The following is a 27,990-nucleotide window of genomic DNA, read 5'->3' as shown; positions in this document are numbered from 1 at the left end:
ATATATATATATATATATGTATATTTATTTTAGTGTGTTAAAGTTCTGTAAATATTTAGCGTAAACAGATAAAATTGATAAACCAATAACCGCAGCGTACGTTTAATTCACATTGTGCTTGGATAATGACAAAAAGTCACCACATTTATACCCATGCGAACACAGCACCTGCCAGTTAACAAAGTTGAAAAAGTTATATGGGCCCAAAAAGAAATGCAATATGCATAATAGTTATAAATGTAAAACAGGAAATACAGGATATCTAACGACAAATTCAGCAACGTTTGCAAAACACAAAAATTGCTGAATAGGCAAACACACAAAAAGATGCAGACACACGCAGACAACAAAAGCCATAACAAAGTGCTCGAACCAAAATAAATGCATATGCATGAGTGTATGTATGTATGTTTGTAAGTTATGTGTCAAAATGTGTTGACTGAATTCTGATTGGATCACTGGAATACAATTAAACTGTGTGCAACAAGAACGTTCGCTGATTACATTTACAATCAAGATCTTTACAAATTTTTATGTAAGTATAAACGCCACTGCCTACACCTATTATCAACAAACACACACCCACCTGAGTTCTGATAAGAAATTAAATGAGAACGCGCACTAAAAACGTGCATCTTCAGGCTGGTCGGCGCGCATTTTAGTTTATAGCCCGAAGCTGTGGGCCATTTTGTTTTTGTTTTCTTTTTATAATCAGGCCGTAGCGTCGTGATTTATAAAGTAGCGTAACCGTTAATTATTTGGTAAGTGTAAACACTCTACGCATAGTACCGTTATCGCGTTGTTGTACTTTTCCACCGCGCCGAGCGTCGTCCAATTGGACGCTCGAAAGGGGATAGCGCATATGACAGCGTGTGTGCGAGCAGGCGACGCTTAGAGAGTGAGGGAGAGGTTAGTCCGTAATTCTAACTGCATTCTGAGTGGATTGCGCGATTCTAATTACATTTTTTTTTTGTCGCTGCTCTTTACGTTCATTAATAATTAGCCGAGCAATCGCTTTTATCATGCTGCAACGCTGACCGTGTACTTTTGACATTTAAAATCCAATCAGTAACAAATTCAATTCGCGCCAATTGGAGTATCTGATTCGAATTTTGTTATTGCAGCTCAAATTTCGCGCTCGAATATGTCCGACGGCGTCAGCGTGCTGCACATAAAACAGGAGGTGGACACATCATCGGCTGGCGGCGCTAGCAATTCGTGCTGCAGTCCCAGCTCCAAGGCAACCACAACCGGCCACAACAATTCCAGCAACAGCAACAGCGGCATGAAGTCCTCGCCTTCGGTCTCGCCTGAGCGCCAGCTATGCAGCTCCACCACATCCCTCTCCTGCGATCTGCACAATGTCTCGCTGAGCAATGACGGTGACAGCAACAAGGGCGGCGCCGGCAGCGGCAACGGCGGTGGTAATGGCAGCGCCAGTGCCCACAACTCGAGCAGCGCCAGCGCCAGTGCCGGCAGCGGTTCGGTGCGCGACGAAATGCGTCGCCTGTGCCTGGTGTGCGGCGATGTGGCATCGGGCTTCCACTATGGCGTCGCCAGCTGTGAGGCCTGCAAGGCGTTCTTCAAGCGCACCATCCAAGGCAACATCGAATACACGTGTCCGGCCAACAATGAGTGCGAGATAAACAAACGACGCCGCAAGGCGTGCCAGGCCTGCCGCTTCCAGAAGTGCCTGCTCATGGGCATGCTTAAGGTATGTATATATCTTATAGGAGAGCAAGAGTAAGCTCCCACAATAATACTCTAATAACAATCTATATTGCTTCTCTTGCAGGAGGGCGTGCGCTTGGATCGCGTGCGCGGCGGCCGGCAAAAATATAGACGCAATCCGGTGTCCAATTCGTACCAGACCATGCAGCTGCTTTATCAGTCCAGCACCACTTCGCTGTGCGACGTTAAAATACTGGACGTGCTCAACTCCTATGAGCCGGATGCGCTCAGCGTGCAGGCAGCGCAGCAGCAGCAGCAGCAACAACAGCAGCAGCCACACACGACCAGCTGCAATGACGAGGCCTCCTCCTCCTCCGGCAGCGTCAAGCTGGAGAGCAGCAATGGCACGCCGAATGGCACTTGCATTTTCCAGAACAACAACAATGATCCGCACGAAATACTTGGTGTACTTAGCGATCTCTACGACAAGGAGCTGGTCAGCGTAATTGGCTGGGCCAAGCAGATACCCGGCTTTATAGAGCTGCCATTGAACGATCAGATGAAGCTGCTCCAAGTGTCCTGGGCTGAGATCCTAACGCTGCAATTAACCTTTCGCTCGTTGCCCTTCAATGGCAAACTGTGCTTTGCCACCGACGTCTGGATGGACGAGCTGCTGGCCAAGGAGTGCGGCTATACGGAGTTCTACTATCATTGTGTCCAGATAGCACAGCGCATGGAGCGCATTTCGCCACGCCGCGAGGAATACTATCTGCTGAAGGCACTGCTGCTGTCCAATTGTGATATACTGCTGGACGATCAGAGCTCGTTGCGTGCCTTCCGCGACACCATACTCAATTCGCTCAACGATGTCGTCTACTTGCTGCGCCACTCGTCCGCGGTGTCCCATCAGCAGCAGCTGCTGCTGTTGCTGCCCTCGCTGCGGCAGGCGGACGACATACTGCGACGCTTCTGGCGCGGCGTCGCACGCGACGAGCACATCAACATGAAGAAACTGTTTCTCGAGATGCTCGAACCGCTGGCCAGGTGAAAGTGAGCCACAACCGCAAGCAGGAGCAGCTCCCAACAGCAGCAGCAGCAGTAAATTGCCAGTCGATTTAGCTTCTAAGTTCAGGTGCAAATATCGGTTTAAGTTGTAGTTACTAACCTATAGCTTGTAAGCATTCAAGGTGTAGCTCATAACTAGTGTATATAGCGTGTCTGTGTATGTGAATTATGCGTAGAGTAAAGAGTACATCGTATTGAAAACTTAAAGAGCCATTTAATCAACTACCAAAACTACTTGACTAACATGTAACAGGAAAGAACACTTCGCTTCGGTGTGTGTGTGTGTGTTTGTGCCGAAGATTAAATACCCTTGCAGACATTAGTTTATAGCAGATATACGACATATTTATATAGTTTATACACCGATTGTACGATATTATATATTGGTCGCATATTAGGTTGTTTTACTTAAGAGCATTGTAAACTTTTCAAGTCTGTTTTCGATCCATAGTTTCTTTGAAAGCTATGTCGTATTTAGTCTGATAAATTATTTCTAGCAGTTCAGCGGCTTCTTCAATAGTTTAATTCTTGGAACTTTGTTAGATATTTTGAAAAAACTAAATTTTGTGATTGCTTTATGAACGACTCTTCCTATGAGAGCTACATAAAATAATGGTTACATATTAAGCTTTTGTACGTATGCTAGGAGCATAGTTTGGGGAGAGTTTTTGGCGAGTTTCCTTTTTTCATCCCAAACTGAACTTTTCGACGATCTTTAGCATTATAACATATATCTTTGATACTGATAATATTCAAATGCTTAGCCTTGTACTTGGTGAATTTAGTTACAATACAGAACTAAAAAGCTTTCAAGAATTTAATTTTCGACCAATAGTTACTATAAAACTATATGATACTGATTCCATGACTCAGACATATGGAATGCCTGCGGCAAAAGGCGAATATATGCCAAGTTTTACTACAGATAGACAATCAAATTAATCTGCTGCAAGGGCATCTCAAAAGAGGCAGACTTATGCACTAATTATATAGTTTGGGCAAAGACAATATAAATAGTTAATAATATATTGTCTTTGGCATAGGGTATTCCGTTTGCAACGATGAACTATGAAAGTTAACAGTTGAATTAATTGTACAATAGAATCTATATCAACTAGATGACACCGGGAACAGCTAAGTGTTGCGAATACCCTTTGTTGCTTACATTGTAGACTCTTAACAAACGTGGTAGAGACTGTCGAGAGCGTGCTTATCGGGGATTGGGTTTAGGAAGCCATAAGATTAGCGCTATCGTTGGTCATATTTACATTTTGCAGACTAGAGACGTGTTTGCCAATTACATTAATTGGCTTTTGACAGGCACACAAATATTATTGATATTGTTTAGGGTTTAGGATTTACTTTGATTTACGGTCGACTGCGCTGCAGATCGGGCGAATCAAAGTACTTATTGGAGTTCTCCTGGAATCGATCGCTGCGCGCGAGCTCATTGCGAAAATACGATATGGTCTGCAGCAGACCCGTCTCGAGCGGCACCTTTGGCTCCCAGTTGAGCAGCTTCCTGGCCCGCGTTATGTCCGGCTTGCGTCGCTGCGGATCATCCTCCATGGCCTTGATCTGTTTGACCTCGCTCTGCCCGCCCACCAGATGCTTGATGATGTTCGCAAACTCGCCAATTGTCTGCTCCACGGGATTGCCCAGATTCACCGGCTGCGTGTAATTGGACGCCATCAACGCTATCATTCCATCCACCAGATCCGATACATATTGAAACGAACGCGTCTGCTTGCCATTGCCATAAACGGTGATCGTCTCGTTCCGCAGCGCCTGTAGTATAAAGTTGGACACCACACGGCCATCGTTCATGTGCATCCGCGGCCCGTACGTGTTGAAGATGCGCGCCACCCGCACTTGCACCTTTTCCTAGAAGCAAATGGAGGACAACATCAACTACGATCGGATAGAATGCCAAACATACTTCTAGCATGTGTCTAATATCTTATCGCGCTGCTTTATCGCACTGAATTGATGCGCTGGCATGCGGAACTCTATGCGACTTAGTTGCCTAAGGGTATGTACGATTTCTCGCTAGCTTTGTAAGTTTATATTTGTTTTTCTATTAACTGATCTTACGCAGTTCTGATTCAAGGCCACTGATTTTCTTAAGATCGTAATTAACCGTTTTTCCCCTTATTTTCCACCTGTCTATGTGGATTTTGATTAGTCCGTGTTCACCGATAACTTTACCATATCAAAAAATTTATGTTTAAATTAAAAAAAATAGAAACACGTAATTATCGGCTTCTTGCGCTCCACGTGGTTTGTCTACTATTGTAGCCCAAATGGAAATATGTGCAGGTGGATTTAGTAAAATTGGTTAAACAACAAATATTTAGCAAGATCTTTTAGTTTCAGCTAAAAAATATTTTTTAAACTATTTTGCGGTCTATCTGATCAAATAATTTATTATAGATCCGTAAATATAAGCTCAGTCCCTAATACCAAAACATAATTTCCCCCATATTCCACAGTTGTATGTGAAAACTTTAACTCTACCTTCAAAGCAAAGTTAAATATCTACAGATAATATATGATTGAAGAAAGAACTACCAATCAACTTCCGTAAGAGTATCTACGCTTCGTCATATTTTTTTTTCTGTTTTGTTAGCCTTCAATAGAAAATATTTAATGCATCGCTGCACAAATTTACAAATATTCGAATGGCATTGGAATCGGTAAATGAATCGAATGACGTCAGCGGCTGGAACTCACCTGCTTGGCATAGGCATAGCTGAGCGTCTCGGAGACGCGTTTGCCCTCATCGTAGCAGGCGCGCGGACCAATGGGATTCACGTGTCCCCAGTAGGTCTCTGGCTGCGGATGCACCTGGGGATCGCCGTACACCTCCGATGTGCTGGCAATCAGCACCTTGGCCATGACGCGCTTGGCCAGGCCCAGGACATTGATGGTGCCCATTGTGTTGGTCTTTATCGTCTTGACCGGATTGTACATGTAGTGCGGCGGGGAAGCGGGCGAAGCCAGATGATAAATCTCATCGATCTCAATGAACAGCGGATTCACAATGTCGTGATGGATCAGCTCGAAGTTCTCGTGGCCCAGCCAGTGTTCCACGTTGCGTTTGCGACCCGTAAAGAAATTATCGACCACAATGATCTCGTGTCCCTGGATCATCAGATAGTCCACCAGATGGGAGCCGACAAAGCCGGCACCGCCCGTTATCAAAATACGCTTGCGATTCTTGTAGTTCAGATACTTGACTTTCGGATATTTGCGCGGCGTGCTCGCCTGAAGGGAGCGCACCTGCTCCTCCAAATGGGCCAGCTGCTTCTTGGTCTGCAGCATCTCCTGACGCTGTTGATGCAACAGCGCATTTTGCGCCTCGTAGGCGATCTGCAAATTCCTTTGGACAGCATCCTCGGTGGGTGGCCACTGGCGTTGTTCCTCAACCGCATTCAGCATGGGGCTGCCGCCCGGCTCGCTGACCGAGGCCTCCAACACAGTTTTGTACAAATAGATAAGTGCCAGAGCGATTATTGAGGTGGCCGAAACAATTTTAAGGCGTTTTTTTGTCAGACTCATTGTGACGACAACTGTGGCTGGCGATGTTACAATTGAGACGCTGTCGCTCTTCGCGTGCGCTGTTTGTTCTTATCAGCAAGTGTGCGTCCCACATCCACATTGCATGTTTATTTTTTTCCTTACTTTTGTTTACCCACACAGCAAGCGATGTAATTTTTGTTCACCCCGAGTTACGCTCAGCTGTTTTCTATTCTTTGAACAGCTGTTTTGTGTGCTCGCTCAACGCGCCATAAAAAGCTAGCATAACCAAATGTGTTAAATTGCTATAGTTAATTGCTTTCTCTGTTCTGATGCAATTTGTAGCCGCATGTTGTTAAAACTGATAAAGGGGCTCGGATAGTTGGCAATCGGAGCTGGAATTTGAATTCAACGTCAGCTCCCATCGTTACTCAAATTAGAGACTGCAAAACTATCGATATAGAGCATCATTGTTTGTTTACTTAGCAGTGTCTAATCTGAATATAGTTGCTGCCTACACAGATGCGAGAATATTACACTAATCGTTTTTTTCACACTACTTTGTTTCTATAGGTATACATTTGGATGTACTCTTGAATGGCCGATTTAACATTATAACGATCGGTAAGTGATGCCACCTGTAAAGTACCGATGACCATCAAAAACGCAATCAGTGTGACCACATCCGCAATTGTTCTAGTTTTAGTATTAATTGTTGTCTATTTTATGTGCAAGATCTGGCAGCTGCGTCAGTGAGTCAGCTGCTTGTAGTCTTGCGATTTCATTGCAATTATTTTTTTTGCTCGTATATTTATTAACCCGTTACAAACCTCAAGCGCAACAAAGCAATGCCGAACGAAAATGCGCCCGCAGCCAGTCCAGATGATAACAGTGAGCACGAACTGCAGCAGAAGGCTAAAGAGTTAGCAACAGCATCTGAACAAATGCTGGCAAGCGCCGTTGCCGGCTTAAAACTGAAGGAACCAGGGTCAGCGCCAAGCACAAGCAATAGCAATGAGAACGAGTCAGCAGCAGCAGCGGATCATTCAACGCTGGCCAAAAATGGCGCCAATATATCGTCAGATTCTAGTAAGTATTTCAAGTTCATAAATCCAATTGGAATGAGAGGTACGCAGAATGAGGTTAGGTTGTGCGGCCAGGCCAGGAGTATATATATTATGAATGTGTGTGTGCATGCTTTCCGCCGCGCCTCATTTTTAGATAAATATTTAAAGTTTGTTCTTTAATTTTAGGCAAGCAGGCACTGCTACAGGCGGTCACCGATGCCGTGGCCCTCACCCGGCAACAGGCTAAGAAATTTACATTTTGGTCAACGCAACCGGTGCCAAAGCTGAACGAGATGGTGACCACAAACGAGTGCATCGAGCCAAACAAAGCGATTGCCGAGATACGCGCCGAGCCGTACACCTTGCCCAGCGGCTTTGTGTGGGTAACACTGGATGTGAACGATGCCAGCGACCTAAAGGAACTCTATACGCTGCTGAACGAGAACTATGTGGAGGACGATGATGCCATGTTTCGTTTTGATTATCAGCCGGAGTTTCTGAAGTGGTCATTGCAGCCGCCCGGCTGGAAGCGGGACTGGCATGTGGGCGTGCGTGTGGAGAAGTCCAACAAACTGGTTGGCTTCATTTCGGCCATACCCAGCAAATTGCGCGCCTACGAGAAGGTCCTCAAGGTGGTGGACATCAACTTTCTGTGCGTGCACAAAAAGCTGCGCAGCAAGCGTGTCGCCCCGGTGCTAATACGCGAGATAACGCGACGCGTTAATCTCAAGGGCATCTTTCAGGCTGCCTATACCGCTGGCGTGGTGCTGCCCACGCCGGTGTCCACCTGCCGCTACTGGCATCGTTCGCTGAACCCCAAGAAGCTGGTCGATGTGCGTTTCTCCCATCTGGCACGCAACATGACCATGCAGCGCACCGTGAAACTTTATAAACTGCCCGATCAGCCCAAGACGAAAGGCTACCGCCGCATCACCTCTAAGGACATGGACAAGGCGCACAAGCTGCTCGAAGAGTATCTGAAACGTTTCTCCATGTGCCCGGTGTTCACCAGAGAGGAGTTCCGTCATTGGTTCACACCCAAAGAGGGCATTGTCGATTGCTTTGTTGTCGTTGACGAAAAGGGCAACATTACCGATCTGACTAGCTACTACTGTCTGCCATCGTCTGTGATGCATCATCCCGTGCACAAGACTGTTCGCGCCGCCTACTCATTCTACAACGTGTCCACGAAGACACCCTGGCTGGATCTGATGAACGATGCTCTGATCTCGGCGCGCAACGTTCAGATGGATGTCTACAATGCCCTCGATCTGATGGAGAACAAGAAGTTCTTTGTGCCGCTCAAGTTCGGTGCCGGCGACGGTAACTTGCAGTACTATTTGTACAACTGGCGCTGCCCGTCCATGCAGCCTGAGGACATTGCATTGATACTCATGTAGGAGGCGTACGGCGTACCATCCAAGACCCGCAACCAAAATGCACTATTCGCACGCTAAAAAACAAAAAAAAGAAACAAAACTTGTTCACATTCTCGCCGAATTCACGTTTATTTCAATTCCCCGCTCCTGGTCTTAAAAGTCTAACTTTAGTTATTGAATTAAGTATATAGGCAAAAATCGCGCTCGCTTACGCTCTGATATTTTGCATCTTGTAATTCCTCGTTTAACGAATTCTGTGTACTACACGCATACATTAGAATTTTTGATTTTGTTTCCAAACGTTTCCAGTGTCATGTGGAATGCATTTTTCTTTTGCAATTGCTAAGCTTGAATACTATTAAAAACAAAAACGAATAAACTGAATAAAACCAAACACGCGCAGCAAAATACAAACTATCTAGTGTTATCCGGCTTAGTCCGGCTCAAGTGTTTTCTATTCTCATTTATTTTGACCTGTTTTCACCCAGAACTGTGGATCTTGTGATAAGTGTAGAATAAATGTGAAATAAGTGTTCGCAAAAATCTTAATTCACCAAAGGTAATTACAGTGAACCATTGAGCTGCCAATAAATCAGTCAATCAGGGAAAGCAGATTTAGATCCGAGTTTTTCCATGCACATCATTTCAAATTTGGCGCGCATTGCCACTGCTCACTGCCCTTGCAACAATCTGGCAACACTGACATTGGCTTGCAGAAAAAGCGCGCGCTCAGCAAAAAACAGGTGTGTTATGATTGTGTGTGCTGCTTTTGTTTATTGCTTACCTGTGTTTAAATGTAGACAAAAATTAATAAATACCTTACCGCACCATGGACGATTCAATTTTTAAAGAGAGATACCAAAAGTACAAGCTTCGCGTTAAAGTATGGGAAAAGGATTTCAAAAAGAAGCACGGCCGTGTGCCCTCCAAGGTAAGAGCCATGCATTTGAGTTCCCTGCTTATTAAATTTGTTATTCTTTTGTTGCAGTACGACATAAGGGAGGCCAGTCAGGAGATACGCGACTCCTACAAGATGTACTATAAGCTAAAGACATCATTTCTGGAGGAGACACTCAACGATGTGCTCAGCGAGGATGGTTTCGATGTGCTGGAAATGACGCAGTCTGAGGATCTGGGTGTTGCCTTGTTGGACCAAAGCCTCAGCACAGAGAGCGTCAATGGCGGTCCGCAGTTACCGCTGGATATAACAGCGCTGGTGGAGCAAACCAACGAAAATTTCTCCAATATCAAGGAGCTGCCCACTCCACAGGCGCTCAGCAACCTCACCAATCGCGATGAGCATCATGTCATTCGTAAATTTGAGGCTATCGAAGAGCTGGCCCAAAACAAAAGTGCCTGGGGCGAGAACGTAAGCAACCATCAACCGATAGTAGTGGAGACCTCGCCCACGTCTGCTGACGCCGCCAAGCCGCGCACGCCCTGCATCAAGGCTAGTGTCAGCAGCAAACTGTTTCAGTCAACGCGCAGCTTTGCCAAGCGCAATCCTCGCAAGCCGCTCTCACGCAGCGCCCTCAACTTAAGCGCCACCGGCTCCAACCACGGTGCATCCGCTGAGCTGGCAGAGCAGCTGCCCGATCTGGAAACCATACTCATACGCAAGGCGCAGGAACATAAGACAGCAGAGGTAATTGCGGGCAATGCATTGCTGGCCACCGATCACAGCAAGGAGCCCATCAAAACGCATGTGGATGAGGGTTGGCTACAGCGCAACACGGAGCAAAATTCGCTGGAGCAACAGTTGACAAGCACAACAGCCAAAGCCGAGCCGAACAACAATGCCACGCCAGCCAAGAAACACAACTATGGGCTGTCCAATTTAGATTTAAGCAAGCTGAAGGCAACCAAAACCGCATCGCCAATGCCCGTGGAGCAGTCAGTGCCAGAAAAGCCAGTCGAAGTGCCGCAGGAACAGCCGACAGCTCCAGCTCCAGCTCAAGCTGCAGTCCGCTTCGACTCCGATTCAGATTCCGTTGTGGCCGAAAGCGAAGAGGAAACGGAGCAAACGGAGTACAGGCACATAGCCAAGCGGCGCAGAGTGATGCCCACCAGCGAGTCGCCACCAGCAGCGCCTGATCTTAAGCCAAAGCCAGCCGCCGAAGAAAAGCCAACAATTGCCAAATCGGAATCATCGGAGGAAAACGAGAACGGCAAAGATTTCTCAGCAGATGAAGAAGATGATGCCACTTATGAACCAGAACTGCCCAAGAAGACCAAACGCAAGCAGGCGACAGCAAAGAGGCAAAAGCCCAAGGCCGAAAAGAAGCCCAAGTCAGAGGTGCCAGCACCCAAGCCAAGGTTGGCGAAGCCAGCAGCCAAGTCTAAGACGGAAAAGTCGGCCAAACCACGTAAAGCGCCCAAAACAAAAGCCGCGACTAAAGCAATGGCTGCCGAGGCGGAAGAGGTGCCCGAGGAGAAGCCACTAGATCCCAAAGATCTCAAATATGTGCTAGCGCTGGAGTCGGGCGATATAACCTGCGTGCCCCGCATTAAGCAGGATGAACTCGACCAGGCCGATGAAACGGCGCAGCGCTACATCAGCAATTTTGCCCACATTGCCTCCATCTCCACCTTCTCCTCCACCTCTGGCGCCTCTGCGGGACAGCCGAATGAGAAGCGTGATGCGGCGCGCAAAAAGCTGCAGGAGAAGATCGCATCGGGCAAGTTGAATGAGAACTTTGTGACCATCAACATACAAAAGAAGAAATTTGCACGTGGCAAGAAGTCGATGAACTTTACCAAATACAAGAAAACCCAATGGAGGCACAAGAAGCGAGTGGCTGCCCTAACCGGCCCGGACATGGACATGGGCGGCTGCGATGGCGGCGTGCTCACCTGTTTCAATTGCGGCGGCGTTGGACATTTCGCACAGCAGTGCAAGATAAAGGGCGATGGACTGTTGCCACTGACCGCCCAGCTGGAGGAGGATCCATCACCGTTTCCCACGCTGGCCGAGGCCGAGCAGATGGCAACACAGGGCGCGTTGGCGGCGCATAGTCGCAACATTGAACGACTGCCGCAGGCCGCCAACGCGAATGCCATCTACCAGTTCCCCGACTCCAGCAGCAGCAGCAGTGACGAGGCGGCTGAGCCTGGCGAGCGTGCTGCTGCGGACGTTAACATGTCCAGCGATGATGGGGACATTGATTTTGAGGCATTGGATGCGGCTGTCGATGCGGCTCAAAGCCAACCAACCCACACCTCGCCCATCAAAAGCTATGTGGGCCACAAGATACCCGAGGAGTTCCTCAAGCAGGCCGGCCTCGATGGCAGCTCAGCCAATGGAGCGGCAGGGCGCACGCAGCATGGCGGCGTCAAGCCACTCTACGATCTCAATGCGGACGGCAGTGTGCAGGAGCTGACGGACGAGGTCAGCGAGGTGCTGCACATGTTTGGACACAGCAGCTTTCGCAAGGGTAAACGATCCTCTCCAAACTACTTCAATTAATTCTAATTAGCCTGATCTCTTGCAGGTCAGGATCGTGCTGTGATGCGCATACTGAGCGGCCTGTCCACATTGGTCACCCTCAGCACGGGCAGCGGCAAATCCTTGTGTTATCAGCTGCCCGCTTACCTATATAGTCGCCGGCAGGGTGCCATAACGTTGGTTATATCACCGCTGGTGTCTCTCATGGAGGATCAGGTGACGGGCGTGCCGCATTTCCTGCGCGCCCATTGCCTGCACACAAACCAAACGCCGCAGCAGCGCATCAAGATCCAGCAGCTGATAGCCGATGGCGAGATTGATATACTGCTCGTCTCGCCGGAGGCGGTGGTCTCTGGAGAACGTGCCACGGGCTTCGGTTCCATATTGCGTCAGCTGCCGCCCATTGCGTTTGCCTGCATCGATGAGGCGCATTGCGTCTCGCAGTGGAGCCACAATTTTCGGCCCAGCTACCTGATGATATGCAAGGTGCTCAAAAAGAATCTGGGCGTGCAGACGGTGCTCGGCCTGACCGCAACGGCGACGCTGCCCACGCGCATCAGCATCATCAATCATCTGGGCATTGTGGATGGCGAGCGTGGCATTATAAGCGATATACCGCTGCCGGACAATCTCATACTGTCCGTGTCCAAGGACGATAACCGCGATGCGGCGCTGCTGCAGCTGCTCAACAGCCCCAGGTGAGTGTTCAAATGGAACTTCAATCACTGAATAGCCTCTAAATCTTTTCCCTTGCAGATTCGAGAGCTGTCAATCCATTATCATCTATTGCACGCGTCGGGACGAATGCGAGCGCATTGCCGGCTTCATACGCACCTGCCTGCAGGAGCGCAAATCGAACGCAGCGCCAGAGCAGACCAAGAAGAAGCGCAAGCGCGTCAACTGGCAGGCGGAGCCATACCATGCGGGCATGCCCGCCTCGAGGCGCCGCACCGTACAGAACGCCTTTATGGCCAATGAGCTGCGCATTGTGGTGGCCACCATTGCCTTTGGCATGGGCATCAATAAGCCGGATATTCGCGCCGTTATACACTATAATATGCCGCGCAATTTCGAGAGCTATGTGCAGGAGATTGGACGTGCCGGCCGTGATGGCCTGCCCTCGCATTGTCATCTCTTCCTGGACGCCAAGGGCGGCGATCAGAACGAGCTGCGACGTCATGTGTACGCCAATTCCATTGATCGACATGTCATACGCAAGCTGCTGCAGCGCATCTTTGTGCCCTGCTGCTGCGACAAGCAGCTGGGCAAAAACTCTGCAGAGATTGCGACTGCAATTGAGCCAGCGGATGCGGCTGATTTTAGCAATACGATTGGTGCACGTGCACATGTTTGTCCCGGTCATGAGATTGGCTTCTCGGTGGAGCAAACAGTCGAAGCGCTGGATATACCCGCCGAGAACATATCAACGCTGCTCTGCTATATGGAACTGGAGCCGCGCTGGTGCATGAACGTGCTCAGCTCCGCGTACATCATGGCCAAGGTGATCTCATACGGGGGACCCAAGTATCTAAAGTAAGTAAATCTTTTAGTATTTGACATGTTAATAATTAATTCTTTAAAACTTAGACACGCCGCCAAGGAGTGCCCGCCGCTGGCCATGGCCATTGCTCTGCAGATCAAGCACAAGACCTTCAAGGAGGACGCCAGCATAATTGAGTTTTCCGTCATAGACATAGCCGCCGGCATTGGCTGGAACAGCGGCGTGGTCAAGTATCAGCTAAAGAACCTGGAGTGGATGCAGGGTACATATGATGCACTTTATCAATGTAATTTAAATTCCTATAATTTCATCTAAACCCTAGTTAATGGCTATCCGAAGCGTTCGCCCATCAGTGTCAACTTTTATGATCTGGGCTTTCGCATCAAGGCGCCGGGTGATTTCACGGAAGCGGAAATTGATGACGCCCTCGACACGCTGTACACACGGTCTGTTAAACAGGAGCGCACTCAGCTCATCCAGTTGCAGTATGTGGCACACGGGCTGTCCGCCGTGGCCTACAGCTCGTGCGGGCAATGCTGCAGCGTTGATTTTCCGCAGGATCGCTGCACCCAGCTGAAGGGCATTGTGCGCAACTATTTCCGCAACGATTATCCACAGGATTTGGAACTAGAAATTGAGGTAGGTCCATGCAACACGGCTAGCCCATGCTTTCTGTAACTCTTGCTAATCCTTGCAGCCCAGCAACGTGCCGGATGATGACATAATTGCCGATGTGCATGCCCTCATCAACATGTATCCCGACAATACGTTCAGTGGACGCAACATAGCGCGCCTCTTCCACGGCATATCGAGTCCAAACTATCCGGCCGTCATGTGGGGCCGTTGCAAATATTGGCGCGCACATACTAAAGTCGATTTCAATCGCATCCTCAAGTTGGCCAATATGGAGATTGTTAAGCGACGCACGTGATAAATATGTTCCAAAACCTTATGCTTATTTTATTGTTTACTTTTTTTAATTTTGTCTTACCAAATAATTATATATTGTTCTGTGCTGGCATACAAAAATATGTTGACCTATTTAACTGCGCATTTAAATCGCCCGCGCAAATGATCTGCCTGGTGAATAGAGTTGCCATGATGCAAAAATGGAAAAAAATTAATTTTTATTACAGAGTTCAGGCAAAAATGAAATACCAGGTGAATAGAATCTATTGCTGATTATTCTTGAGGATTTTCTGATCTTAATACTATACCTACAGAAATTGACAAATTCTTACTATACCCTTTTTCCATTTCGTGGGCACACGGTGTAAGAATTTTATTCATAATTTTAATTCATTTTATTAGTTAAAAAGTAAATACGAAAAATATCTATTTAATAATTTCTTAACAAGAAAAGAAAACATTTAAAATAAATATCGTCACATATGATATTCGTGCCGTGCTCGATGATTATATGAAACACGATGCGATAGTTTTTAGTCAGCACATCCCTAGCCGGCAAAGTGTTGCTCGTGCGTTTTGTTTGCTAAATCAACAAAAATTGTACAAGTTAAAGTTATTTATATTTTGTATATAGCAGGTAACATCTGTGTAAACTGGATATATGCAACAATGAAGGATTGAATGCGGACAGGAAATAGACATGTAATCGCATCGCAAACGCTTTGTTCCCACTTGTGATTTGAGTTAAAATTCAGTTAAAATTTCGATCGACAAACTTACAAAATATATTGTGCCACTTAATGCACGCGAATAAAATTGATAGCGCTTATCAATAGTTGCTGCCGTTACCCCTTTAATTGCTCAATAGACAATCGGTATTTGTAGTTGGAGCCAGAAAATTTGTCTGCGTGGCTATAAAGTGCGTTGTTTGTTTGTGTGTGTGTGTGTGGGCGTTGCAGAAGCTGAAGGCGTCGCGTGTCCAATTGGAGTAAATGTAGCCAATCGCGTGCATGTACTAAAGAGTTATACGTGTCCTCTATTTGCAGTTAGACAACATTAACCAGTGGCAATATGAACAGTTACGTCTGCTTAGCGCTCCTGCTGCTTGCAGCAGCAACAGTTGCCAAGGCCAACGAGGATAACGAGTCCTGCTACTCATTTGCCGGTGGCTCAGTTTATCCCGCCGGCGAGAACAAGGGCGATCACCAATTGCAGTACACAAAGGCAGTCAGTAAGTAGCAAAAACTATGCTTTTAATATATGTATATATGCAAAAAGGATCCCTTTTTCTTGCAGTTTCCAAACCCGCGCCACCATTCGAAGCCACCGCTGTGGTCAACAAGGAGATTGTCCAGCTCTCCCTCTCGCAATATCTGGGTAAATACGTTGTGCTGCTCTTCTATCCACTGGACTTGTAAGTTCTCATCAACTTGGGCGATGTCTTCACTAATGAGATTTGTTTTTGCAGCACATTTGTTTGTCCCACGGAGATTATTGCCTTCTCCGATCGCATTGCTGAGTTCCGGAAGATCAAGACTGAGGTGATTGCTGCCAGCGTTGACTCGCACTTTACGCACTTGGCTTGGATCAATACGCCTCGAAAGGAGGGCGGCTTGGGCAGTGTAAAGATACCCTTGCTCTCCGATTTGACGCACAAAATTAGCAAGGACTATGGTGTCTATCTGGAGGAAAGTGGTCATGCGCTCCGCGGACTCTTTATTATTGATCAGCGTGGCGTGCTGCGGCAGATAACGATGAATGACTTGCCCGTGGGTCGCTCCGTGGATGAGACAATACGTTTGGTGCAGGCCTTCCAGTACACTGATACACACGGCGAGGTGTGCCCTGCTGGCTGGAAACCAGGCGCCGATACAGTGAGTATTTACTTATATCAAATGCGTTTAAACTTTTCTAATTGATATCTTCCTGCAGATTGTGCCCAATCCGGAGGAGAAAACAAAGTACTTTGCCAAGAACAATTGAACAATTACTTTTTTAAATAACATTCCCAGCCCACCCAGTTTGGCTAGCATTACATTACCAATCCAAATCATAGCGACTGAACTAAACGGGTAAAATTTATGTAGTATTCGCATTATTAAAAATTTCATGACCGCTTGTATATATGCAAATTAAAAAGAAGTAGGTTCCAAGTTTGTTTTTATATAAATTAAAACTTTTTTATTATGCATGTATCAAGTTCCAACTCGAGTGTGAAAATATGTTATATATATGGTTAAAAATTTGTAATCCCAAAAACAAATGTAGGTAAACAATTATTTGTAAAAAAAAAACATCTTAACCTGGCGCCAATAGAGGTATCTACTTATGATGATGGGAAAGCGGCAATACTGAGAGAATGCGTCAATACATACTACATTTATTTATTTTGTGGCTTAAAAGGACGGTAGCAAGGACGGTTTGGTGAGTGTGTCGACAAAGTAAATTTATTGTTTTCAGCTATTGCCTGCATTTAAACAACAATCGTCAGCTAATGTCTTAAAGGAAAGTTCCCTTGCATAAATTCCCCAAAAGCTCAGCTCTGAGCGCTTATTTCTTTTTTTTGGCTGGTCACACTTTTTATGCGCTACGATGAAATCCAGAACAGCTGTGCAAGTATCGATATTTTTTGTAAAATCAAAATAGCGGAGGAATACGTTTATCCAAATATTTACGCACATATATGCGTGTGTATATGTATGTAGGAAGTATATTCTTGGACGGCCTACGAATCCGCGGCATAACAACGCCCTTCTTTTTTTTTATTCATTCCCTTTACAGATACAAGGTTATTGTAGAATAGACTCAATGCCATGTCACAAATCTACGAATTTAAGTTGCTAAGGTCTCTTAAATTTGTAGAACATGTTTTAATTAATAAGCCTGCTTTAATATTAAGTTAAATGTTAGTTCCCGTTTCTTTAGCCTTTTTTTATTATTTAAAGTATCTTTTAGTTGTCTGTTGTATGCAATGGACTTCATTTAATGATTTGTGTGTATTTTTTTTTATTATTGCAATCACTTATGTAGTTAAATGTATTGTTATGTTGCATTTTATAAGGTGTTTAATTGTGGTTGCAGTCGCAAATTGCATCTTTATTACATAAATTTTATTTTGTTTTGGCGCGCTAAACGTAAAGCTTAAAATTTAAACATATTTGTTTGCTGGTTGTGTGTGTGTGTGTGTGTGTGTGAGTTGTTTGTTTGCATAAACAATGAAAACTTATATGAAATACTTAATAAAAAAGATCGCATGAAACAATGTGTGTGTGTATTTGTGTGTGTGTGAGCGTTGGCTGTGTATTTGTGCTCCGGTGCGCATCCAGAGTTTAGTCACACAAATCCAACTCTAACTCAACGGCAGCCAAATTAGGAAACGTAAAATAAACTGAAAAGTTAACAATATATTTAAAATAGTTAATTAATTAATCCGTTCCGAAAGCTGCCCAGTCGATGCACTCACCCAACTGATCGAAACAGAATTTGAGCCTGGTTTCTTCTACTTGTTGTTGATGGACAAACGCTCGACGCTGGCGAGTAGCTCGTCAGCCGTCTGGGAGACCACCTGCTCCTGATCATCACTGGTGCTGAGATTCTGCAGGCGCTTCTCCAGCGCCGACAGATCTTCTAGCTCCTGCTGCTGCTTGACCATGTAGCGTAATATGAGCGTGGTTAGCATGCACATATCCTCCAGAATCGTGGCTGTTTCAGGTGTGGGATGATCGTAGCGATTGCGCAGCAGCCGCAACTTCGCCTCCGCCAGCTCCAGTGGCGATTTGCCGCTGCGATCGTACATATGGACACTGGCACCGCCCTGCAACAGGACACGCACAACCACATTGAAGTTATTGGAACTGGCCGATATAACCGCCAAGTGGAGCGGCGTATTGCCCAGCGAATCGACCACATTCGGATTAGCGCCGTATTTCAGCAGCTGCTGCACAATGGGTATGTAGCCGCGACAGGCGGCCAAATGGAGCGGACTGCGATTGAACTCGTCGGCGGCATTTGGATTGCCGCCCGACTCTAGAATCCGATTGAGCAGCTCAATATTGCAGGTGGAAGCGGCGGTACGCAATTTGCGATTGTTTGACTCGGTTAATATGTTGTTGTAGCTGCAGTACATCAGACGCTTCATGCGGGGACGCATCTTGAAGCTCTTACTGCTCGATGGCAGTGTGCTCGGATGTATCAGGCTCGGCAGATAGTCAACGTTTAGCGGTAATGGCGGTAGATGCGGCAGGGCGAAATGTTCCCGTTCCCCCACTCTGTCTCTGCTCAGCAGGAATGTGTTCGCATTTGGATTCAGATTGGGCCACTCGCCGTGTGTATTTGGCGACGATGTTGGCGTTGGGGGCATCACCGGTGGCGGCGTTATCATAATGCCCTTCGACACTGGCATTGTGGGCATGGACATGGTGGGCAGCTCTGATTCTGGTTCTTGTGCCACTGTAGGTGGCACCTCTTTGCCCGTGTCCACACGGTCATTGGACATGGCCGTCGTGTGTGCGTAAGTTGCGTTGACCTGCTATTTGAAATATTATTGCGTTGCGTTCGTCTGCACACACAAAAAAAATTTTTTATCTTTTTCTTCACGCGCTTCTTACTTTTGTCTGTATTGTTTGTATTTTTCTCGATTTTTTTTCCTGTTTACATTTTGTGCGTCAGGCTGCCAACGCGTTGTGATTGGCGCTGCCAGCGCGTGCGCCCCAGGTGGCAACGCTGCGCCATTTCGTGAATATCGCAAAAACATGAAAAGCTTTTTTCTGCACTGACTGCGTATCGAATATTTATATATTTTATTATTTATTGATATTTTTAGAAAAGTTTTCCACCATACCGGCGAATTTCCTGAATTAAATCCGAATCGTATTATCAATACATCCCGAAAATAAATCTTTTTGTACATTGATTTGATTTATGGAAATTTTTAAAGAATTTTTTGCTGTCCTGAAAAGCTGTTAAACTTTTAAACAAGTCTTTCCAATATTTATTCCGGTAGTAATGTATTTACTAGCAAAAATTAAAACGTCAATTGTTTTACATTTAAAACTTTTATTCAAAATTCCTGCACATGTATTTCTATTAACTAACAAAGCGGCACGGAATGTTTAAAACATACAGTTTACAATCCAATTGGCAAAAACATGAACATTCATTCAATAAATACGCATATTAATAATACAGATTTAAGTAATGCAACGCCAGATTCAAAATTTTCTAAATTTCTTAACCATTAACATAATATTTCAAAGCGCAAGTGTTTAAATGTCGCCCCATGACATCACGTGGAATCTTATTTTGGGCTTCACTATAATTCAAACATTTTATTTGTTTAAATTTGTTTTCGTTTGGGTAATATTCGGTGTGTTAATGGTTGAATGTGCGTCGCGTGTTTGTGATTTAGACCGCGGGAAAGGGTGCTGGGAAATGTTTAAAATATTAAAAGTATATACACATATGTGAAGAATGTAAACTCTAAAAGAGATTAGCTATATAGGAGCAAGGGAAGCCGGGGTTGCTGTGGGCGCGGTCTAAATCCGTCTTGCGCGCTATTTCAAGAAATTAATCATCTCAATTATTTTGTTACGATTGGTGTGCATATAGGCCTTGGTGTGCCACAGCATATTGATTAGCTTCTGATCATCCTTCTCGTCCATGGCAATATCCTCGCTCAGCTGCGGATTGAATCGGAAGTAGGGTATGCCAATGGTGCTGCACCAGGCGCGAGCGCGGTCAACGACGCGGCCATCCGAGCAGGTGGCTTGGTCCACAAGTAGATTACCTGAACGAGGATAATAAATATTATAAATAGTAGGAAAATCATCTCTTTAGCTGCATCATTACCAATCGTAGAAATGCCGTAGGCCAATTTGGCGGTATCCCAGATACTTTCCGGCCGAAATACATCAATGTCCTTGAGTTCCGTAACGGGTATATGACCCGTACCCAGCGAAACAACGACCGAGACGGGCACAGCTTCTTCTTCGCGTCCTGCACTGCGCAGCGCCATGTTATATTCATGTATCTCAGTCATGGCATCCAGTGTGGGATTATTGGCGATAAGCCCGCCGTCCAGAAAACGCCCAAATGCACGGAAATATGATGGTGCTGCTCCAGTTGCACGAGCGGCACGCCACACCAACTGATCCTCGGGCTGTGGCGGCGGTATGCGTCGATTACCTAATGTTGATGCATTGAAAAGTGGATTAGCTGTGAACTACTGGAAAGAGATGTCCTCGCCTGCACTTACTTATGGAAGTCACAATGCCCAGAATATCGCTGGCGCTGGTGTAATTGCGAAACAGGTGAAGATCAACGGGCTTACGATCGGCCATAACGCCAGTGACCATAATCTTGGGATGCTTGATGTCAGTCATAACATTAAACTCGCCGAGATTATCCTTGAGTATTGCTTCGAAGTACTCGCTATTGTACGGACGGGAGCCTACGAAACACTGCTCCTTCATGCGCAGATAGAGACCCATGCACTGGCGCATGGTCTTGCCACAGCCCAGACCCAGGGCCAAGATGCCGCCAGTGCTGGTGCCGGCGATCCAGTCGAACATATGTATGATGGGCGTACGCGATAGTTTCTCAATCTCGAGCAGCATTTGTACGAGCACCAGGCCGCGAATTCCGCCGCCGTCCAGGCACAGCACACGACCACGGCCGTATGGCTTGTCACCCACCTCGGCGGCAATGGGTGATGTTGGCGACGGCAACTGTTCTGGACTAGCTACACCCGGGGTAGATGCTGCACTGCTGGATGAGTTAACCTTTTTGCCCTCATCCGCATTCACTTTGGTGGTAAACATGCCCAAGAGCGCGTCCATAATGCCCTGACCTTTTTGCTCCTTCTCCGTATCAACCACGACGGGCACGCTGTGAATTAAAAAGATATTCGTAATACTCCAAGACAAAGCTGTGGGTGTACTCACGTTGGCGGCTGCATATGCTTCTCCATGATGCCATTGGCTGCTGCCCCTAGGAAACCACCAACCATTTGACGACTGGTGGTTGCCAGCATATTTTCAATGTGCTCGCGCTTCTCCACAGATTCGGGCGGCTCTGGCGGTATGCCATTGTAGCTGCCCTTGGCATTACAACCGGGCGGACACTTTGAATTGGCTTCGGAGCAGCGTTTGGCACCAACCGAATGCAATATGTAGAGTATTTCATCCTCCTTGTTGCCGCTGGCATCATTGCCAACCATATGACGCGGCGTTTTGCCAGCTGTATTCTTCAGATTGATGTCACAGCCAAAGACCACCAGACACTGGACAATCGGCACCAGTTTCTTCTCGATGGCAATGTGCAGAGCGGCATTTCCCTCATTGTCCAGCACATCGATGTCGGCATCGTGGGCGAGCAGCGTGACCACGCACTCGAAACGATTGCGCGCCACCATAACGTGCAATGCGGTGCGTCCATCAAAATTGGTCGCGTTCACATCGCAGCCCTCCATGATAAGGGCGTGCAGTGTCTCGCGGGAGGAGCACCAGTGAAGTGGTGTGCCGCCATATTTCATGTCCTGCGTGTAGAGCTTGCTGGCGTTGGTGCGTAGGAAGGAGGCGACCGAAGTGGGCGTTGATGTTTTATACAATTTGCTTATATTCTTGGCATTCAAATTGACATCGGCGCCGGCGAGCAGCAGAGCCTTAACATTCTCCGGCTTGTCCGTTACGCAGGCCAAGTGCAGCGGCGTGTATCCGTCCGAGTTGAGGTGATTCAGATTCACAGTGCTGTTTTCGGTGAGCAGCTGCAGCGGAAGAGGAACATTGAGAGTTGAGTTAACGCATGCTACCGGGCTACCTTGGAGCACGACTCACATTGATGATCTCTTTGGTGGTGCTGGCGGCATAGTGGAACACCGAGTTGCTATTTATGTCCAGATGCTCGATTTTGCTCAGCGGCAACATCAGCTTCACCATTTCAATATTGCCCTGTTTAATGGCCAGCTGAAAGGGTGACATAAGCGTTGTATGATCGGCCACATCGACGCACTGGAGCACTTTGGGATTGTTAAGGTACTCGATCAGATTGAAGTAGGCCACCAAATGTGCCAGCGTCCATGACGGGTTCTCCGAGAGCGCATCGCAAACCTTTTGCAAGCCATTTACATTGTAATACTGCAAATGAAGAGAACTTAATACAAGGGAACATTCTCGCTCGGGCAGCTCACTCACCTCCTTGACAATGCCCACAAACACAGGCAGGCGTTGCATGAACGTATTGAACTTCTCCTCGGCCTCCTGCTGCAGCGGCGAACGGTACAGGCTGAAGGAGCTGGTGTTCGAGTCGGAGGTGGGTCGCTGCAGCACGATCTCGTAGACGGCGCGCTTATCGTTGCTGTTGTAGGGCGGCGCAAACAGAACCATGGCATCATCGCGAGCCATCACCTGCAGTGTGCCCAGGGATTCGCTCTTGATTTCCACGACTTTGTTCGGCGGATTGTCGCCGCCCAGCAGGCGCTGCAGTACTGTGAAAAGACAGCTATTTAGTGAAGGTACAGTAGAGTCTACCTAAAGACGCCACACTTGGCTAGCTACAGGACATAACAACAACGCCAACAACAACAACAATGAACATGGAACATTTATAAGCAATACCAAAGCCGGAGGCTAGCGCTCCAAAGGCCATCCAAGACATGGCTTCCGTATGATCTGTTTGTTGACTTCAAACTTGAAATTGATGCGAATTTGAACTTTGGAATCTTGATTATGATGTATGGAGGATGGAGGGCAAAAATGTCAGTGCGATTTGAGATTTGAGTGTGTAAGCGATGAACCTACAGAAAATAAATGTATAGCAATGTCAATTGTTAGTTTGGTATGCGCCTATTACGTAGAAGGTGTTCTCTAAATTACTATTGCTGCGACTGAGACACAGGCACAGAAATTGAGAGCGAGAGAGAGAGAGAGTGAGTGCGGGAGACGACGGTAAAATGCAGTCGACAAATCAATAACAACATCCGATTCTCTACACAAAGGCTGGCAATAATAGTTGCATAAATCTTTAAAGCGAAGCTGAGATACCCTGCAATAAATGGAATTAACATAGATGAGATTCCTCCTGAACTAGAGCTGGGCGCGTGTTTCGGTTTTCCCCTATAGTGCGTGACTTGTTCGTGTTTTCTTTTGTGTCCCGAATACGCACGACTTAACACGACTTGCGATAAAACAAAACTTATGTTTTTTTGTATTATTAGTTTATATTTTTAAGAAATGCTAGCAATGATATTGAATTTCATTGTTGAATGCTAATGAAAACAATATCTAAAATATCTTAAATAATGTTTTCATTAGCATTCAACAATAAAATTCAATATTATTGCTATTGTAAAGAGTCAAGGAACTATTTTAAGACAAATGCCACAAAAAGTTATTCTAGTTCTTGGATATTTTTGGATGTGCGTGATTCCGAACAGTGGCTCACGCGCCCATCTCTAAAACGAGCACTTAATAACTGTTGTTTCTTTTTGCGGATTAGTGTGTCGCAATTGGCTTATTAAAGCCGTGATGACACACGCCTGGGATAGAGTATATAAATGCGCCCTCATCAGCGTCTCAGCGATTCAACCGTGACTCAACTAGATCGACAGATTATATGCTTTGTGTTGTGCATGAAACTCATGTGCGAATATAATATGCAAGCGCAAAGAATTTGCTGACATATTTGCTATTCCCTTTCAACTTGCTAGATTTGCACTTTGATGCCACATTCTGTTCTTTCCCTATTTCAATTTCGCTTGGAAGTGAATCAATATAGGCTTCTAATATTATCTCCTTTTTTTTCTGATTGTGCGTCTGTATGTAGTCGGGGTCAGTTATTCTTGTTGTCAAGTTGAATGTTGCACAATTTAGCCGCAAGAATAGCAAAAGTAAATTTAACTTTAATATGCAGCTAACCATTAAACATTTCGCCGCCGTTTGTTCAACGCCAAATATATTTTAAGCACTTTTTCAAAATCACTTTTAATTTGTACTTTTTTCTCCTGCTAGTTTAAGTTACTACGAGCCCTCCGGCAAGACGAATCACTTTTAATAACAAGTTCGTTCTAAAGCGATTCGTTCTATTGATTCGCTGGTTCAGCTGAGGTTCATAGCAGCGAGCAGCGAATTAATATTTCTTTAAACTGTTATAAAAGGGAAAACTGTTAATAGCAGAAAAGACTGCTTGAATAATTATTCTGTAAAATCAAAAAATATATTTATGAACTGCAGATTTCAAATGTTAAGTAACACAATATATCGTCTATCGAGCCATCGATATCGAATCGACTATCGAAACGCCTATGACTCTCAAACTGTACGATTTCAAATCTTTGGCGGTTGAGCATGGCGGCAAAACGGTTTTAGTTTTAAACACAGAATTTATTTATCTATGTAAAATAGATATACATAAATATGTAAATCGCATTTCTGGACATCTATTAATGTAAGTCGTTTGCTTTCGTTTCTTATTATCACTAATCACTTTAAATAAACACATTTATATAATTGATTGCCGCAAAGAGATTTCGAATCTTGAATATGCACTCTTTTATCAATTTTCATATTAATTGCGATCGCCGAATGTATACACACTTTGATTAAAGTTCCTGCAAGTTTCTTTGCGCCGTGGCATTTTCCGTATCGCAGATAGCGTCTATTTTGAGATATTCCCGGCCTATAACAGCTCGAGCTCTTGGGACGTTCGACATCAGTTTTCTGAAGTTTCAATCATGAAGGCTTTCATTGTTTTGGTTGCTTTGGCTTTTGCCGCCCCCGCGTTGGGTCGCACCATGGACCGTTGCTCCCTGGCCCGCGAGATGTCCGACCTGGGCGTCCCTCGTGATCAGCTGAGCAAGTGGACCTGCATTGCCGAGCACGAGAGCTCCTTCCGCACCGGCGTGGTCGGTCCCGAGAACTACAACGGCTCCAACGACTACGGCATCTTCCAGATCAACGACTTGTACTGGTGCCAGCCTCCCAACGGTCGCTTCTCCTACAACGAGCGCGCCTTGAGCTGCAACGCCCTGTTGACCGACGACATCACCCACTCCGTCCGCTGCGCCCAGAAGGTGCTCAGCCAGCAGGGCTGGTCCGCCTGGTCCACCTGGCACTACTGTGACGGTGCTCTGCCCTCCATCAACGACTGCTTCTAAGCTCGACTCTCAACTCTAATAAATCATGCCTTATATGAATTCATGAGAATCGCATAGAGAGGCTAGATTATAAAAGATTTAATTTTTTCTTGCAGCAAAAAACCTTTTATTTTTTGTTTTGTCTACTAAAGTATTTATTGTTCGTATGCAAAATATAAATATTGATAGTTGATATTATAAAAGTAAAAAAGTGTTTAAGCTGGAAATGAGCTAATTCCAACTGACTTAAGACTAAGGGACCCGATTGAAGCTGCCACCGAATCTATGCTACGAAATACTAAATATTATTAAAAATAATAAAAATTGAATTACATCAAAAAAAATTAACATATATATAGACGTAAGCTTAAGAGTGGATTTTGTATTGCACAGGAGCTGGATAAGCTGGGCGCAACTGCGGCGGCGCCTTAGTACAAGCCCGAGGGCAGGTCCGTCACCTTGGAGCCGTGCGTATAGGAGCGCGTGCGTGCGGATATGTTGCCGGTCAGCTGGCCGGAGCCGGGATATTCGTGCATGCGCATGGCCGGATTGCTGCTGAAATAGATCTGTTGATTGCTGCGGGATTTCTCCCGCACGATGCTCGCATCGACATGGTTACCGTCGTGGGAGCCGGAGGCGAAGGCCGCCTCCAGGCGTTCCACGTTCTTGGTCACGCGACGCGCCTGCAGCGCCGCCGTGAGATCTGGCTTGGGGTACTTTTGGGGCGTGTTCATGCCCGTCATAAAGAAGACTCCGTTGAAGTGCTGGGCGGGCGGCGTCGGCGGAGCCGGAGCCGGAGCTGGCGACTTGACGGCAGCCTCCTGGCTGCTGTTCCTCAGGGCCAAGATGGTTGGATCGTGCTCGTCGTGGCGTGCATTCATAATCACGTCGAGCAGCTCCCGATTGGTGCTCGCATTGTAGGCCGTTGCGGTGGCATTCGCCTCCGCCTCCGGCATATCCGATGAGGACACATGCGGATCCGTGTGCGTCGCCTCGTAGTCCACCTCATCGAAGAAGGTCTGCATGGCGGCCAGACGCTCCACGGCCGCCGCGTCGCTCGGCATCAGCATGCCATAATGGGAGTTCTCCTGGTCGGAGCAGTCCGTGCGCGGCACCAGATGCGCCAAGGATCGCGATTTCCGCGGCGGCTGCGGCACAATATTAACCGGCACGATGTCCTGCTCCTGTTCCAGGACACGCGGATGCGAATGGTGCTTGGCTATCTGCTTCTCCGCCTCGCTGACTATGTTGTCCAGCTGCCCGATAACATCCTCGATGGTGGCTGCATCGTCGTCCTCGTCCTCGTTCTCGGCCCGCTTCGTCTTGCGCTTGGACTTGGTGGGCAGCACGAGAATGGGCACTGGACTGAGCGAGGCGCCCGTCTCGGAGCTGCTGATGCCCTCATCCTCGTGCTCCGAGCAGCTCTGTTTGCTGCCCCCCGTCGCCGTCGTCGCCGCCGCCGCCGCCGCCGCTGTCTTTGAGTTGGGCGTCACCTGGCGCGGCAGGGCGACGGGCTGATGCGCCTCCACGGGCTTGAAATTGGACTCCTGTGCGCCCTGTAGCCGGAAGATCTCACGCTGCAGTTCCGCGCAGCGTTCCTGCAGGCGTCGCTCCATGGACGTGAGCACCGTCTTCTCCTCGTGCAGTATCTGGACGCGACGCTCGAGAATGACCATTTGGCTGCGCACGCGATCCGCGTCGCGTGCCTGGGCCAGCATCTTGTCGACGTCGATGTGCAGCTCGTTGAAGCGCTTGATCTCGGCGCGCAGCGCGTCCAGCCAGGGCGAGGACGAGGATATGGTGCGGGCCAGCGTGCCGGTCTCCAGGCCAGCCTGGCACAGCTCCGCCTGGATATACAGCCTCTGCTGCAGGCTGACGGCGCTCTCGATGAACGTGTTGAGGAATCTGCAAGGAATTAGCGAATGTTGAGCAGCTGCTCCCGGAAAGTCTTCCACTCTTCAACTCACTTGATGCCGGCGCATTGGAGTTCGCCGGAGCCGCCGCCGCTGTTGAGGATGCCGATGAGCAGCCGGAAGCGAACCGGTTCGCTGCAGCGCAGCCGCAGCGTGGACATGGCCTCCGAGACGGCGGTGTGGCCGGCGGCGCTGATCTTCTGGCCCCCATTGCCCTGGCCAAACGGCTGGCGATCGCAGGCGGCGGCCAGCAGCTGCAGCGCCAGGATCCGTCCGCGTATGCCCTGACCCGTCGCCGAGGAGGCCAACGGCATCAAACCAACCGGCGTATTGCCTAAACGGGCTATGGCATCCAGAGAGCGGGAACAGCAAATGCTCAGGCATTGTCTGCGG

The 27,990-nt window shown here is 47.2% G+C and overlaps 9 protein-coding genes across 14 annotated transcripts in view; 5 read left to right on the top strand and 4 right to left on the bottom strand.

Moving 5' to 3' along the window:
* The first annotated feature begins 9 nt into the window (after positions 1 to 9).
* ERR (estrogen-related receptor) lies at positions 10 to 2,937 on the top strand. Its single transcript, XM_064685531.1, has 3 exons — positions 10 to 535; positions 1,125 to 1,714; positions 1,796 to 2,937. The coding sequence occupies exons 2-3, from the start codon at positions 1,145 to 1,147 to the stop codon at positions 2,717 to 2,719; spliced, it is 1,494 nt and encodes a 497-aa protein (XP_064541601.1). The 5' UTR covers positions 10 to 535; positions 1,125 to 1,144; the 3' UTR covers positions 2,720 to 2,937.
* Positions 2,938 to 3,502: 565 nt separating this feature from the next.
* Positions 3,503 to 6,561, bottom strand: Uxs (UDP-xylose synthase). The gene is made up of 2 exons (XM_064685529.1): positions 5,470 to 6,561; positions 3,503 to 4,620 (listed from the first exon to the last, which is right to left on the bottom strand). Exons 1-2 carry the CDS (start codon positions 6,295 to 6,297, stop codon positions 4,105 to 4,107), a joined length of 1,344 nt encoding a protein of 447 aa, XP_064541599.1. The 5' UTR covers positions 6,298 to 6,561; the 3' UTR covers positions 3,503 to 4,104.
* A 181-nt stretch (positions 6,562 to 6,742) lies between these two features.
* Nmt (N-myristoyl transferase) lies at positions 6,743 to 9,095 on the top strand. Of its 2 annotated transcripts, XM_064685527.1 has the most exons (3): positions 6,743 to 6,879; positions 7,092 to 7,344; positions 7,509 to 9,095. In XM_064685527.1, the coding sequence occupies exons 2-3, from the start codon at positions 7,104 to 7,106 to the stop codon at positions 8,720 to 8,722; spliced, it is 1,455 nt and encodes a 484-aa protein (XP_064541597.1). In that variant the 5' UTR covers positions 6,743 to 6,879; positions 7,092 to 7,103; the 3' UTR covers positions 8,723 to 9,095. The 2 variants fall into 2 exon arrangements, with proteins under 2 accessions (XP_064541597.1, XP_064541596.1); XM_064685526.1 differs by lacking the exon at positions 6,743 to 6,879 and having other exon boundaries at positions 7,006 to 7,344.
* A 358-nt stretch (positions 9,096 to 9,453) lies between these two features.
* On the top strand, positions 9,454 to 14,802 carry RecQ4 (RecQ4 helicase). The gene is made up of 7 exons (XM_064685525.1): positions 9,454 to 9,632; positions 9,690 to 12,135; positions 12,193 to 12,844; positions 12,903 to 13,679; positions 13,734 to 13,909; positions 13,970 to 14,286; positions 14,345 to 14,802. Exons 1-7 carry the CDS (start codon positions 9,531 to 9,533, stop codon positions 14,576 to 14,578), a joined length of 4,704 nt encoding a protein of 1,567 aa, XP_064541595.1. The 5' UTR covers positions 9,454 to 9,530; the 3' UTR covers positions 14,579 to 14,802.
* Positions 14,803 to 15,304: 502 nt separating this feature from the next.
* Positions 15,305 to 16,709, top strand: Prx4 (Peroxiredoxin 4). 2 transcript variants are annotated; one of them, XM_064685605.1, is made up of 5 exons: positions 15,305 to 15,475; positions 15,603 to 15,787; positions 15,853 to 15,970; positions 16,025 to 16,430; positions 16,489 to 16,709. In XM_064685605.1, exons 2-5 carry the CDS (start codon positions 15,628 to 15,630, stop codon positions 16,537 to 16,539), a joined length of 735 nt encoding a protein of 244 aa, XP_064541675.1. In that variant the 5' UTR covers positions 15,305 to 15,475; positions 15,603 to 15,627; the 3' UTR covers positions 16,540 to 16,709. The 2 variants fall into 2 exon arrangements, with proteins under 2 accessions (XP_064541675.1, XP_064541674.1); XM_064685604.1 differs by having other exon boundaries at positions 15,305 to 15,544.
* A 911-nt stretch (positions 16,710 to 17,620) lies between these two features.
* LOC135430804 (ankyrin repeat domain-containing protein 54) lies at positions 17,621 to 19,262 on the bottom strand. 2 transcript variants are annotated; one of them, XM_064685602.1, is made up of 3 exons: positions 19,164 to 19,262; positions 18,020 to 19,084; positions 17,621 to 17,944 (listed from the first exon to the last, which is right to left on the bottom strand). In XM_064685602.1, the coding sequence occupies exon 2, from the start codon at positions 19,049 to 19,051 to the stop codon at positions 18,056 to 18,058; it is 996 nt and encodes a 331-aa protein (XP_064541672.1). In that variant the 5' UTR covers positions 19,052 to 19,084; positions 19,164 to 19,262; the 3' UTR covers positions 17,621 to 17,944; positions 18,020 to 18,055. The 2 variants fall into 2 exon arrangements, with proteins under 2 accessions (XP_064541672.1, XP_064541671.1); XM_064685601.1 differs by having other exon boundaries at positions 18,020 to 19,206.
* Positions 19,263 to 19,765: 503 nt separating this feature from the next.
* On the bottom strand, positions 19,766 to 24,623 carry iPLA2-VIA (calcium-independent phospholipase A2 VIA). 2 transcript variants are annotated; one of them, XM_064685560.1, is made up of 8 exons: positions 24,468 to 24,623; positions 23,169 to 23,347; positions 22,746 to 23,038; positions 22,389 to 22,688; positions 21,498 to 22,318; positions 20,810 to 21,441; positions 20,404 to 20,739; positions 19,766 to 20,341 (listed from the first exon to the last, which is right to left on the bottom strand). In XM_064685560.1, the coding sequence occupies exons 2-8, from the start codon at positions 23,206 to 23,208 to the stop codon at positions 20,109 to 20,111; spliced, it is 2,655 nt and encodes an 884-aa protein (XP_064541630.1). In that variant the 5' UTR covers positions 23,209 to 23,347; positions 24,468 to 24,623; the 3' UTR covers positions 19,766 to 20,108. The 2 variants fall into 2 exon arrangements, with proteins under 2 accessions (XP_064541630.1, XP_064541631.1); XM_064685561.1 differs by lacking the exon at positions 23,169 to 23,347 and having other exon boundaries at positions 24,468 to 24,621.
* A 638-nt stretch (positions 24,624 to 25,261) lies between these two features.
* LOC135430777 (lysozyme B-like) lies at positions 25,262 to 25,705 on the top strand. The gene has a single exon (XM_064685566.1). It carries the CDS (start codon positions 25,283 to 25,285, stop codon positions 25,703 to 25,705), a length of 423 nt encoding a protein of 140 aa, XP_064541636.1. The 5' UTR covers positions 25,262 to 25,282.
* A 130-nt stretch (positions 25,706 to 25,835) lies between these two features.
* mwh (multiple wing hairs) overlaps positions 25,836 to 27,990 on the bottom strand; it is a 29,554-nt gene continuing 27,399 nt past the window's right edge. Inside the window, exons 6-7 of one of the 2 annotated variants that reach the window (XM_064685513.1) lie at positions 27,652 to 27,984; positions 25,836 to 27,589 (exon numbers count right to left, since the gene is read on the bottom strand). In XM_064685513.1, the coding sequence (XP_064541583.1) occupies positions 26,113 to 27,589; positions 27,652 to 27,984 (1,810 nt within the window). In that variant the 3' untranslated portion in view covers positions 25,836 to 26,112. The remainder of the gene's footprint in view (positions 27,590 to 27,651; positions 27,985 to 27,990) is intronic. The other variant, XM_064685514.1, reaches the window with a different exon arrangement.

Source organism: Drosophila montana, unplaced genomic scaffold (assembly GCF_035044405.1).
Source record: "Drosophila montana isolate Dmon_TW-CO22-7 unplaced genomic scaffold, ASM3504440v1 contig_3083_1, whole genome shotgun sequence".
In the NCBI taxonomy this organism is placed as follows: Eukaryota; Metazoa; Arthropoda; class Insecta; order Diptera; family Drosophilidae; genus Drosophila; species Drosophila montana.
The sequence above is the reverse complement of the archived record's forward strand: the minus strand, read 5'-3'. Positions and strand labels throughout refer to the sequence as shown.

What these genes read in the sequence shown, in the direction of transcription:
- ERR (XM_064685531.1), top strand. Translation starts at nt 1,145, where the DNA reads ATGTCCGACGGCGTCAGCGTGCTGCACATAAAACAGGAGGTGGACACA. An exon ending in TGCTCATGGGCATGCTTAAG is followed by an intron (nt 1,715 to 1,795) that starts GTATGTATATAT and finishes CTTCTCTTGCAG; the next exon opens with GAGGGCGTGCGCTTGGATCG.
- Uxs (XM_064685529.1), bottom strand. Translation starts at nt 6,297, where the DNA reads ATGAGTCTGACAAAAAAACGCCTTAAAATTGTTTCGGCCACCTCAATA. An exon ending in GCTATGCCTATGCCAAGCAG is followed by an intron (nt 4,621 to 5,469) that starts GTGAGTTCCAGC and finishes ATTTGCTTCTAG; the next exon opens with GAAAAGGTGCAAGTGCGGGT.
- Nmt (XM_064685527.1), top strand. Translation starts at nt 7,104, where the DNA reads ATGCCGAACGAAAATGCGCCCGCAGCCAGTCCAGATGATAACAGTGAG. An exon ending in CAATATATCGTCAGATTCTA is followed by an intron (nt 7,345 to 7,508) that starts GTAAGTATTTCA and finishes CTTTAATTTTAG; the next exon opens with GCAAGCAGGCACTGCTACAG.
- RecQ4 (XM_064685525.1), top strand. Translation starts at nt 9,531, where the DNA reads ATGGACGATTCAATTTTTAAAGAGAGATACCAAAAGTACAAGCTTCGC. An exon ending in GGGGGACCCAAGTATCTAAA is followed by an intron (nt 13,680 to 13,733) that starts GTAAGTAAATCT and finishes TTTAAAACTTAG; the next exon opens with ACACGCCGCCAAGGAGTGCC. An exon ending in ATTTGGAACTAGAAATTGAG is followed by an intron (nt 14,287 to 14,344) that starts GTAGGTCCATGC and finishes TAATCCTTGCAG; the next exon opens with CCCAGCAACGTGCCGGATGA.
- Prx4 (XM_064685605.1), top strand. Translation starts at nt 15,628, where the DNA reads ATGAACAGTTACGTCTGCTTAGCGCTCCTGCTGCTTGCAGCAGCAACA. An exon ending in CTCTTCTATCCACTGGACTT is followed by an intron (nt 15,971 to 16,024) that starts GTAAGTTCTCAT and finishes TTGTTTTTGCAG; the next exon opens with CACATTTGTTTGTCCCACGG. An exon ending in GGAAACCAGGCGCCGATACA is followed by an intron (nt 16,431 to 16,488) that starts GTGAGTATTTAC and finishes ATCTTCCTGCAG; the next exon opens with ATTGTGCCCAATCCGGAGGA.
- LOC135430804 (XM_064685602.1), bottom strand. Translation starts at nt 19,051, where the DNA reads ATGTCCAATGACCGTGTGGACACGGGCAAAGAGGTGCCACCTACAGTG.
- iPLA2-VIA (XM_064685560.1), bottom strand. Translation starts at nt 23,208, where the DNA reads ATGTCTTGGATGGCCTTTGGAGCGCTAGCCTCCGGCTTTG. An exon ending in AGCGCTAGCCTCCGGCTTTG is followed by an intron (nt 23,039 to 23,168) that starts GTATTGCTTATA and finishes GTCTTTTCACAG; the next exon opens with TACTGCAGCGCCTGCTGGGC. An exon ending in CCACCAAAGAGATCATCAAT is followed by an intron (nt 22,319 to 22,388) that starts GTGAGTCGTGCT and finishes CTTCCGCTGCAG; the next exon opens with CTGCTCACCGAAAACAGCAC.
- LOC135430777 (XM_064685566.1), top strand. Translation starts at nt 25,283, where the DNA reads ATGAAGGCTTTCATTGTTTTGGTTGCTTTGGCTTTTGCCGCCCCCGCG.